Source organism: Larus michahellis, chromosome 9, assembly GCF_964199755.1.
Source record: "Larus michahellis chromosome 9, bLarMic1.1, whole genome shotgun sequence".
NCBI lineage: Eukaryota > Metazoa > Chordata > Aves > Charadriiformes > Laridae > Larus > Larus michahellis.
This window is the reverse complement of record NC_133904.1, coordinates 17,972,772-17,985,253: the sequence shown is the minus strand read 5'-3', so window position 1 is coordinate 17,985,253 and position 12,482 is coordinate 17,972,772. Positions and strand designations below refer to the sequence as shown.

At 39.9% G+C, this 12,482-nt stretch overlaps 1 protein-coding gene across 42 annotated transcripts in view; it reads left to right on the top strand.

Annotated features, from left to right (window-relative positions):
- OTUD7A (OTU deubiquitinase 7A) overlaps nt 1-3,761 on the top strand; it is a 180,088-nt gene extending 176,327 nt beyond the window's left edge. For 25 of the 42 annotated variants that reach the window (XM_074602099.1, XM_074602084.1, XM_074602110.1 and 22 more), the window contains 2 exons: nt 107-191; nt 2,159-3,761. In XM_074602099.1, the coding sequence (XP_074458200.1) occupies nt 107-191; nt 2,159-3,592 (1,519 nt within the window). In that variant the 3' untranslated portion in view covers nt 3,593-3,761. The remainder of the gene's footprint in view (nt 1-106; nt 192-2,158) is intronic. The other 17 variants (XM_074602113.1, XM_074602117.1, XM_074602118.1 and 14 more) reach the window with 2 other exon arrangements.
- Nucleotides 3,762-12,482: the final 8,721 nt, after the last annotated feature.

Genomic DNA, 12,482 nt, shown 5'->3' with positions numbered 1-12,482 from the left:
GGCGGTCACAATTCGGGCTGCTGTTGCATCTCTCCCTGTTAAGAAATACTGCTTTTTCTTTCAGGCTGTTTTTGACTCTTTGTTCCCTTCTTTTTTTCATCCTTAGTTTGATTCTGTCTCTTGAGGCAAAACTTAATCTTCTACACAGCTATATGAATGTAACATGGATACGAATACCATCCGAGACACGGGTAAGGTAACTTCCCCTTTGGTCTAACCAAGACGAAAGATGCCGGGCACGGCAGGGTGCCGTGTGGGGCCATACCTGGACTGGCCGGCTGCCTGGAAACACCAGAGGGTCCTGGCAGCACGGACAAGGCACTCATGGCTCACTGTCATTGCAATCAGGCTTATACATTTTTCTAGTTGGTTTTTTTTGTTATTTTTTGGTTTTTTTTGGTTTTTTTAAGTAACAGAGTTGCTTGCATATTTTGGCAACTCGAACTCTGTTCTGAAATGTATTTTCTAGCTTAATCTTTCTGTCAGTTATTTTGGTAGGCCGTGTAGTTCAGAAAAACCTTAAAATAGACCTTTTCTCACCATAGTTTTCTGAGAACTTTGGCTTGCTGTCCTAATGCCACTGTGAGGTCACCAGTCCTGAGTCCTTTCGCTTTCTGGGAATACATTCGCCCCCCTGCACAGCTCCCAGTTTAGAGTGGCTGACAAAAGGGCACAGACGGGCGCTGAACGGGAGCCTGGCTCTTTCAGAAAGCTATTTTAGAACTGTGCTCAGCTGCCCCCTAGTCAGCTGCAAATTTCTCTGCAAATTACATGGAATAGATTGAGGGGTTAGTCTTGAAGGCAAAGGGTTGCTAGGAGAGGTTGGAGGTGATTTAGACAGCCTACACAGATGGGGTTTGAAAGGAGGAACAGAACACAAAAGGAGAAAGCATTTAACAAGCTGCAAGAGGGGAAAAATGCATTTTTCTACAGTTTCTACAGTGGTAGCTACCGTATCAGGAAAAAAAAGAGGTAAAATGGTCTCCTGTAGTTGTAAACTGTGAGCCTGAAGCTTGTGGGACCTGAGTTACCTCTCCCTGCTTTGCACTTGCCAGGCGAGTGTGGTCAGGTCACTTCTGCGCTCATCTCCTCCTTTGCCAAGTGGGGTAACAGCTCTGCTCCCAATGGGCTGATGGGGGATCAGAGATTCCAGAGAGAGAGAGGACACTGGAGGACCCAGGGACAAGAAGCAGGCATGCATTTCTACACTGGAAGTATATACATCTCCAGAGCTTTTTTTTTTTTTCTCTGAATCATTATGGTTAGTTAAATGTTTCATATTTATCTCTAGCAGCAGATATTAGCTTCATGATGCCTGAAAGCAAGACTAAGTTTTGCAGGAGTAAATGAACACAGCCACATTTTAAAGTATCCTAGGATCCTCATTATTGCATTTTCAAGAAAGATGTTTTATCACCTTACCTAAAATATAAGTTGGAACTTGGACTTCTGGCAGCAGTTTTATCTGTATTTTATTTCCAATAAGAATGAATACACCTCATTGTATTCTTCATTCTGCTTGCTGAAGTTTAATGTTTAATATTTCAGGCAAGATGTTTAGCTCTGGTGCATCGTACCTTTGGTTTTATGCACCAGAGACCTGAACAATGAAGAAACGAATGTAAATAAGTTGGGGTTCAAACATGATGACTTTTGAAATATTGCTACCTACAGGTTTGTGTGGTGCATTCCCCTCACAGCTTTCAACAGAACCTCATTTCCCTTCCATCACAGTATTAGTTTCTCTGTCTGCCCCTGGCTGAGAGGCAGAATTGCGTTGAGGGGCCGGACTCTGTACGCCGACCAGCCGCTGCGCAGCAGGGAGGTTGTGCTGCAGCCCTGCCCTCAACAGCAGCACTAACTTCCATCTCCCCATTATTCTGACACTGATTTTCACAGAAACTCTGAGTGAATGACCTCCGTTCTGCAAATGTGGTTGAAATGAGCCAAAAGCTACCATAGAAACAAGCAAGATACATAGTCAGCACAACCAAATAAGCTTTATTTGGTGAAGAAACCAGTTGAAAGTGTCAGGGCATAAATAAAGAAGTATCTTTAAAATCAGTGTCAAAACCTGTATTGGATTTGGGGTCTTTTTGCACCAAGTCCCTGTATGAAAGTGATTTTGCTGTATCTAATTATAATTACTTTTCCATAGCAGGCCCCTTTGGCTCAACCAGAATCCCCTACAGCTTCAGCTGGGGAAGACGTTCAGTCTCTGGCTGACTCAATGGACTCGGACCGAGATTCCATCTGCAGTAATTCCAACGGCAATAATGGCAAAAACAGTAAAGAAAAAGAAAAGGACAAACAGAGGAAAGATAAAGACAAAAACAGGACGGATTCGGTTGCCAATAAAATAGGAAGCCTCAGTAAAACCCTGGGGATTAAACTGAAAAAGAATATGGGTGGCCTCGGAGGCCTGGTGCATGGCAAAATGAGCAGAGCCAATTCAGGGAATGGAAAAAATGGTGATGCGGTAGAGAAAGTCAAAGAGAAGAAGTCTAAGTCTCGAAAAGGCAGCAAAGAGGAATCTGGACAGTCTGCGAGCACTTCTCCATCTGAGAAGACCACTCCATCCCCGACTGACAGAGCTAGCAACTCACCCGTTGAAAAGATGAACACTAAGTCCTTCTCTGACAAGCAGTCTGACCCATGGAAGTACAGCACTGACGTGAAACTCAGCCTAAATATTTTGAGAGCTGCCATGCAGGGTGAACGAAAGTTTATTTTTGCTGGCCTTCTTTTGACCAGTCACAGGCATCAGTTCCATGAGGAGATGATAGGCTATTACCTGACCAGCGCGCAGGAGCGCTTCAACGCAGAGCAGGAACAGAAAAGAAAGGATGCCGAGAAAAAGGCTGCACAGAATGGGTCGTCTAATAGGAAACTGGAGCCAGAAGCATATTCAAAAGAAAAATTAGAAACATCTCCTCAGGATAGGGCATCACCCGTCTTGCCTCAAAGCCATACAACTCAACTGGTTTTAAAATTTAAGGATCGCACTAGTCCCACTCCTGGGTCATTTTCTTCACCTACTAATGGTGCTAAGAAAAGCGGACCCATTCCGGTATCTGCCCACTATAGCCATACGCCACCCGTTCAAAGGCAAAGTGTCATCCATTTGCATGATGTCAACTCCAAGCCATCGAGCTTCCAAGATGATACCTACAAGCCAGTGGTTGGCACCTTAAAAACCTGTGCCACCTATCCCCAACAAAACAGATCACTGTCTTCTCAAAGCTATAGCCCAGCCCGGATATCCGGCATCCGTACCGTGAACACAGTGGAATCGCTCAGCTATGCCATGCCTACAGAACACAAGTCTCAGACATACACAAATGGATTCAATACTGGCGATATCAGAGACTGCTTAGAATATGCTGATGAGGATGCTCCTCAGACCTGGTTGAACAATGATAAAAATCAAGGCAGAAGCACAGTTTGCCCAATATATTCCATCCAGCAGAACCGCTGTAAGAAGGAGAACTGTTCCTTTTATGGTCGTCCTGAGACTGAAAATTACTGTTCATACTGCTACAAAGAAGAGTTAAAGCGCAGGGAGAGAGAAAGCAAGGGACACAGGCATTGAGGATTCTTCCGTGACTACTTAGTTTTACCATTTTCTTACTTACAAAGTAAACAGTGTTGGGTTGCAGTAAAAAAAACTCTTAAAAAAAGAATAAAGGATTGATGAGTAAATAGTGTCTAGCTTTTCGCTTTACCGGGGCAATGAGGAAATAATAGAATTAATTTATCATAAAAAAAAATAATATTATTTTCCATTTTGTCAGTGTCTTTTTTACATATACTGGTAAGCTGAAGGCTTGTTTACTCCTTTGTCAGTGCTGTGTATATGTTTGGTCAAAAATTTACTAATGGTGCCTGAATTTACACTGACATCACTCAGGTAGTAGAATGATAGGGGAAAGTCATAATACCGGAGATGTGGTGTTGTAGTAGGGTAGTATCTGCCTTGTAGACATTTGAAATTCTATAGCTATTATGAGAGTATTTTTTCCTCACTAAAACCTAAATTTTTCATAGCTTTTTTTTTCAGGAGGGTAGTGATTTTGCATACTGCACATTTTTAACATGGCAGCATATTGCATTATTACTGATGTTTATACTCATTTTAGTCTGAAGTTGAATGATTCTGGGAAAATGAGAGTGAAAGGTCTGAATTCATGAGGTCTGCAGCTCTTCCTAATTTTAAGTTCTTACCAGTTATTTCTACATTTCCATAAAATAGTAGATGAGCCACTTTTATTTGTTCTGAATTTTTAAACAGGTTTTATAAAAAATACATTATGACTGGAAAGACTTCACATCACAAAAAAACCCACCACATAGTACAGTTTTGAGCACCTGAATTTCACTATTATTTTCATTGCTGTTAAATTTGAGAGAAACGTTAAAATAAAATACAAAAATCTTATTAGATTTGGAAAATCTTATGAGCAGCTGGGAAATTCAGGATCATTTTAGAGCTGAATGAACTGCTTGTCAAAACAAATGCATTGCATCAATTGATTCCCTCAGCCATTGCATGAATTTAATCATTATTTATTTATTCCTTTCTCAACATTATCAAGTGACAGTTGTTGCAGACATAACTACTTCTGAGCCTTTCTTGAAGGCTGCTGATTCCACTTACTTTTGAGTCTTCTGGAGTGAGTGATGTACCCACCAGGAGGTTGCAAAGTGGCTATAAAATACCTCCAGTATGAACGGCAACTCCTAGCACAGATTGGCGCAAGCCTGATATCCAAATATTTATGTAACTATTTGCAATAGTTTTGGAAATAAAACTTGGCTCGTAGAAACATTTCTGAAAGCAGACATAGCAAATACTGTTCAAGGAGATGTATGACATTAGGAAGTTTTCTTTAATATAGTGCTTGCTGTTTTTGCACCCCTCTGCCATCAGCTGGCATAACGTAGTAAGAATAGATCTTTAGTGTTGTTACACTTGTCAGCTATGGCTCGTTTACTGTCTACCTGTCTTTTTTTTTTTTTTTTAAAAAGAGCTCTTTTTCCACAAATAGGTGAAGAATAGCTTTCAAGACTGCTTATCCTGCCACCTAAAGGTGCAGAAAATGAGTTCTGCCTTACTCATTATGGAATAGCACTTTTATGGCTTGCACAGGGAAGATTCTTTGCCAAAGAGTCTTTGCTTCCAATTCTTTTTTGCTGTACCCCAATTTTTACTCTTGACATGGGTGGCACCATTCCACTTGGGTACAGTTCATCCTTCTTAGCCTTGAAACCAAGCGTAAAGTAGTCTGTGAAACAAGATACACAAACTTACGCTGACGTGTACTGGCTTTCAGGAAAAGCACCTAAGTTTTTGCCAATACCCCACTGAAATTTGTGGAACTGAGCCCATACTCAAAATCGACCGTATGTTTAGATTTTCTGCTGAATGGTAGGTTTAAAGAATAGTTTCAAAATAAGCCTGTTGGCCACTCCTAAAAAGTCCTGGCCTTTGCCACGTTAGCTGTTCCATGAATCCAGACCTGTACTTCTTATTTCTTGCCTTATACTGAGCATCCACTGAATGTTACTGAATTTGCATTCCTTCATTAAAGGGAAATGCTGAGATGTTAATGAGAGGTTAAAACTCCGTGTGACCTCTGTCCCGAAGGTAAGCGCATTCTAAACCCCACGTCTCCGGTGGTGTACGCTGGTCAGCAGTGTCCTTTTCTGGTTAGCTGTTGTGATTACATTTAAGTTCTTATTGCCAAAGAAATCTGTGATTGCAGATTACGCTAAACCAAGCCAGATCAGCTTAAAACAAATGAAGTATCATACTTGACTGTATTTGTTGCTGAGACTGAGAAAATGGACAGGATAAAACTTCATGAAAGAAAGAAATATTTAAGAATTCTTAGAGCATTAGAGTAGCAGTAGCATTTGATACTCTGACAGTTGCTCCGATGTAAAATTGTGCTTAAGAAATATTACATTAGCAGCAAACTATGCCAGACCATGTATTTAAGTCAGTTGTATCCTTTCTGAATGAGGGGAAAAAAATAACAGCACATAAGTAAAAGTAAGCAATTACCATGAGAATTTGCTGTTTCCCATTTTGCAAAGGAGTTGTTTCTATAGTATGTTTTTAAGATCTACTACTCACTAAAGAAAGAGTTTTACAGCTGGTCCATATTTAGACAAATGGCTCTGTTCTAAATTGTTGAATAGATTGTGCCTGTATGTGAGATTATTTTAAAAAATTAATTGGTCTTCTGAATAATAATAGGCTTGACCATATGGGATAACAAACTTCAGTGTTCACTGTCAACCTCAAGTCGCTCAGATTTGCCCCTACTGGATTGCTCATTTTAAAGTATCTGTTACATGAAATACTGACAGAACACTTTTTAGTTGTGCCTGTTGCATGCCTACAAGGCAATTTGCTGGTTGAAATCTACCCATCTTGTCCCAGTAGTTATCTTTTTATCTCTATAAGTAATACTGCGTGGAGTTGGTTTTTTCTATTTCTGAGCAGTTTGTGGCAGTTGTCTAAAGGAGATACCGTAATTGGTATTTAACAGTCCAGACATACAGACATGGTGCCTCCTCCTAAAGAAGTGATTGTTCCATTAAAAGCAGGGTCTAGCTGTAAGAGCAAATTTTCTACTTGTTTTTTTCAGAGAAAATTCCCAACTGCTTATGAGTTGCATTCACCAGCGCTGAAAGAAGTGTCATTCCTTAGCTAGGCATGAGAGGGAATAGTCTTCAAATGTGTGTTTCTGTTGCACTAAATGGCTAACCTTTGACGGCTCTTTTGGTTTATTTTTCCTTCAATTGAAAGCTTATGTAGCCCACAGGCAAGCAAGTCCTTTTCTGTGCCTGCGCTGCCCTCCCTGTACCTTCCAGAGCTCGTTAGAAGTACCACTCAGTCCCAGCTGTGCAGAAATCAGTTTGGGGTTTGGAGGACCTGACTCATTTCTTCTGTTAGCTCAAGTGGCTGCAACACACATCTGTATTTTGGCATTTGTATGTGCTTTTTTCCCCTCTCTCCTTGATAATGATTCAACACTTACCACTGTTGTCCAGATTTCAAAAGTACAGACTAAATCCTGGGTAGGCTACACCTTCCTCGAATAGATCCAAAATTACCAGGAGATATTTAGGTTGGAGGAAGCTGGAATTTTTTTAATGTGTGAATGTGCAATTTTTCTAATTTAAAAAAGGCTTAAACCTATTATGCAATTGTTTTTACTTTGTTCATAAACTCTGATACAAAGGTCTGTTCGTAACAGAGGAGGCCTGTAATACATAATGGGTTTCAGTCACACTTTATATTAAAGTTCCATTTTAAATGCTTTATAAAGAGTTAATAAACTATTGCTAGACTTTACAAGTATGTTTTCAGATGTGGGTATCAGTTGTAGCATATGGCTAACAAGCAGCTCATTCAGAAGAAGGTGGTGTAGATTATCAAAAGTAACTTCAGATACTTTGGGTTTTAAACCAATTGATTAACCTTTTGTTATTACGGTTCATTAAGTTTTATAAATGCAATGGAAATACAGCGTGTGACCCAGCTTTCTTTAGCCATTAGTTCCTTCTTCCTAAGTCAAAGGTAACGTCAAAGGGATCGGTGAAAGGAAGATGCTGTACTTGGAGAGTTTTGTGTTGCTTATTTCTTAAGAAGTCAAATAGGCCAAGTGAAGTCTTCAGAGTCGTCCTTTCTAAATTGCAAAACTGGTGATGTGAGCAGTATGACTTGATACAGAAAGCATTGAGGAGAGACGCTTAATGTGGATTTGCGCACGTTGGACTGCAGATGAAAGCAGTCTGCTGAGGCAGTGCCGGTCCCTGTACACGTGGGCGTATTCCGGGTAACCTACTCCTCGTGTGATGAATGTGTAGATATCGAAAAATGCACAGCACAGATCTGACAAATACTGCCCTCTAACTCTCTCACTCTGCAAACAGCTACACTGGTGCTCAACTTCACTAATATGAATAGTCTCCTTTGAATTCAAGGAGACCGCTTGTTTTCAGAAACTTAACACAGCTGTCAAGAAAAAACATAAATGTTTGTGGGATCGAGGCCTGAGCCTTTAGCCAGTGTTTGTTCCCCTCAGGCTGCCTGACCTCACTCTTCCCATGAGAGAACTGGTGAGAATTTTTGCCTGAGGAGTAGAGGGAGGGAAGCCTGTGGCTTCTTTGGGCTGAATCTGCCGTCCTCTGAAATCTGGGGACGGAATCCCGTTAGTAACGGGGCCTTAAACCAGGTGCTTTGCAGACACACAAAACGCTTGCAGGCTGGACGGGAAGGTACGAGCTAGTAAGGGAGTACGGTCTTCATAACACTGGGAATGTTTTGCACAGGTAAAAGCCCGTATTTTAATAGAAACCACAATAATCTCAAATAAACATAGGTCCAGAGAAGCAAAATAACTGATGCTGATTGTAGATGGCTTTTCGGCTTAGTGTATTTTAAGTCTCTGTCGGTGTATTTGAAGAGTATTTGTTTTAGGGGATGGCAGCTTACGCAGAGGATCACCAAACAGTATATAGCGTAGAATTTAAATTATTTCAGTAACAGACACTAGTATCTATTTTAATTTGCACATTAATTTCCAGTGTATATGACTAAAATACTATATTGTTAAAAACCAGAGGAAAACAACACAAAGGTGTTTGTAAGTATGTTCTGTTTGTAGATTTAAGGCTGTATTATGTTGGAATTTTACAAGCCAAGTTTAAATTGTAATATAGAAATTATTTTTATATTATTTTGAAATATGCTACAGAGCAATATTTTGCGCCTTTATTATAAACAGGGTCATAATTTTAGTAGGTTACCTTCAGAAATGCTGGTAGATATTAACCATGAAAAGAAAGCTTTGTAAATGTACTTGTTGTTTCTAACTGCTCTGTCTGTTGTGCACATCTGTACCTAATGCCAGTTGAATATACAAATTTTTTTTAATTGAAAAGCTTTGAATTTTTCTTTATATATTTTGGTACAACACTATCCCTCCCTATTTAATTCTACTCTTCCTTCCAGTCCCTACCAATAGCTACTTTTATAAGCAGCTTCTGAATAAAAATTCATCTGGAGAGTTTTCTTACCAAATGAAACATTTCCACACAGATATTGATTGACTCGCACCATTCATAAGACACCCTGTATCCGTCGGAGTACTTTAAAAAAAAAAAAAAAAACAAACCCAGAGATTTATTATTCCTTCAAAATGAAAATCAAGAATTAATAACCAATGCAATCATTTAGCATCTGTGGGAAGAAAATCACTCTAGATCATAGAAATGTCATCCTTTAATTGGCTGATACATTGTGTCTTAATGTATATCAAATATGCATTAGCTTCTTGCAGATTAAAGTGTTCAGATTTAATTTCTTCATAGTTCTGTGTACTGTACATATCAATTACTGATGAACCATGCAGAAAAAGACCTTGCAAACTAATGCATATGTTAAGTTAGGAGTCTGTGTAGTTTTTAAAATTTCGTTAACTTCTGTGATTTAGTTTGTTGGGGTGTGTTTGTTTGTTCCAGGATTACTATTAAGGTCTGTACTGCAACCAAAATTTTCAAATCTGGATGCCTAATGTTAAGATTCTGCATCTAGGTTTCTCCTAATAAATAGACTGGTTCTAAGATGTACTGAGCATCAAGTTCTGTGGGAGCAAAAGCTCTTTCTTTGTTTCAGAAAATCAAGCGAGCGTTACTCCAACGCATATTCAGGTCTTTTCTTTAGTAGTCTACACTTCTCTTCAGTCCATGGAATTCACATTTTCTCCTTAGTGATCTTCCACATGTGAACAAATAATTTGGCTTATTCATAAAGTGATTGCTTGAATATGGAGAGACTTGCCTTGTACCAAAACACCGTATTCATTCTGTGTTTGTTGCATTCTTAATGGGGGCTGGTGTATGCCACTGATTTTGGGGGGATGAGAGACTTTTTTTTTTTTCTTGGATATCATGATCACTCTGTTTTGTTTGGTTTTGTTTGTTTTTCCTCTCAAGTGAATATGCTGTTCCGATTGCTGTTTTATCTCCCATTACCTGAATGCACGTACTGTACCAAGAGAATTGAAACGGCTGATGCACATTTGCACTGGGGAACATGCGATATGGGTAAAAGCCACCATGTTCCAAACAGCCTTAAAATTATGACTCTGGGGACTGAGAGTCACTTAACTGGATGCAGCCTCTGTCCCACTTCCTCATTTAACCATGACTGTGACTCACTCTAGCCTGCTGTGAGGCTACCCCACTGCACGTGTAGTCATCTGAATAGCCTGGAATCTTAAAGAAATCTTTCTTTAAAAAATTGTAATTGTTTGATCAGTGTCAGTGTGTCAGGAAACTTTTGTCAAAAGAGGAGGCAGGGTAAAACTAGAGAGACGGTGGTAGCTGCTGGAGTAACCACGGCACCAAAATACTAAAGAGAGGTAAAACAGTTAAGATGTATCAGAAACTATTTCCTGTCAAGAGTGGAAGTTTTGTAGATCTTCCTGTATTCTGGGGAAATGGGGAAATGTTGGTTTGCCGTTCATCTCTGCATCTAATGTAGTCTCGTACTTTGCTGTAGAGTTTGCTATTGAGGAAGAAGGGAGAGAAAAAGTTTTCTTCCCTTCTTAAACAAAGGAAATTCTACTCGAGTGGCAGAATCATCTGAGATTGCAAAAGTACGATCCAGTGTTAGAACTACAGTGCCTAACTCCTGTGTGCCAGTTGTGCATTTCATTGTCATTTTGCCCCTTCCCAATGCTGTTTGTTGGGTTTTTTTTTTTTTTTTTTTTTTAAAAAAAAAGGAAGGGGGGAAGTGTAAAGCATAAGCTTGTATGACAGTGACCCAGTTCTTCCTTTGCTCACATGCAAAATCAATATAAACATGAAAATGGAGTTACACTGGAGTTGCACTTTCCCTCTCATGCAAACTGAGAGGTAAAACCCACCTTTTAAGGTAAATCCCGTGTAACTGCTTTGCCCCAGAATAAAATTAGAACCCTTTGGCACAGAAGCTTTGCCCGGTGAAGCCTGACAGTACGTCGGGAGGCTGAGCGCCGTGGCCAACCTAGCCAAAACAGCCTTTAAAACAGATTCGGTTCACTCTGGGCCGTGGGGTCTAAACAGTATCTTTGCAGTAAAGATGAAGTGGAACACAGCCTTGTTGTCATTGCCTCCAGGTTTAAGTAACACAAAGACTCTTCCCCATGCTTTTGGTTAAAATGTGCAGGAGATGTAGCAGCAAAACGTGGCATCTCGGGCTGAGAATGCCCTGCGTCTCCTTTGAATGGGCTTGCAATCAGGTATGAATTGAAACACAGCCATGTGGGCGTGACAGAAGCGCTCTTGTCTCTAAACTTTGCAAATTGTGTGCACTTATGTTTTAATACTAACGGAAATTAAGCAATGATTTTATTTTTTATTTGCTCAAGATTCTGAGTACTGTAAATACTGTCTTTGTATAATGCACAAGGTGCGTGTACAGTACAAATGCTTTTCCCTTGGAGCCGCTCCAGGAGCTTTGCATGCACATATCAATCTCTGTTCATTCACCGTAAACCAAGGAGAACAAACAGGATGTAAGCCTCGGTTAAATAATGAACGGAATTAGCCACATAGACCTAAGCAGCTAGGAGTTCCCAACACTAGTATTCCAGGCCCACTTTGACGGTTTTGTGTAAAACTCTCTCCCAGTGATCTGGATTAGGTGCGTGCTCTTTCCTGGGGAGGAGCAACTACTTCTGTGTCTTTTCCAAGCCCGTTGCTCTGCTAGCTCCTGGTTGCGTTTGTAACGTGCCAGTCTTACCATGATTCGGCTATGAAGCAGTTTCTCAAATGTAAAATTCTGTTATAAACTTTCGTAATGCCTTGAAGTTGGCTGTTGTGTGGCAGAGAGACTTTGTTCTCCTTGGAATTCCTCGTTCTTTCTCATTGATTCTTGTGACTAACATTTTTGTATGGCAAAAATTGAATGAAACATTGAAAATATCAGTGCTGTTTACATGTATTTCTGCCATTCAGTATATTTTACCTTTTTTTGTTACAGCATCCTGTGTTGTTAAAACCCAATGCCTCTCAGATAAGGGCAAATCTTGAAGGACAGTCTGAATTATTATACACAAAAGGTGTATCTAGCTAATTCATCATAACTTTACTATTACTATTGTATAAGAGTACAATAGTACTCCTCCCCAAATTGTACATCTTTTTTGCTATTGCTAACATTTTCCCTTTCACGTTCTACTTCCTTAGACAAATTCTAAAGCTCTTTGTCCTTAAAGCCTGTGATAGATTTTCCAGTAAAGAAGATTTGGGTTTCTCAGTTCAGTTTGCGTACAGAGCGGCTTGTCTCCCCAAACAAGAATTAAAATAACAGAGACGTCACACCCTTAGTTTATAGAAGTTCATTTACTCGTTAACCGAGGGTCTCTGTTCAAGTATAACCAAAGCTAATTATATAAAGTTTAAAAAATCAGGACAGGTAA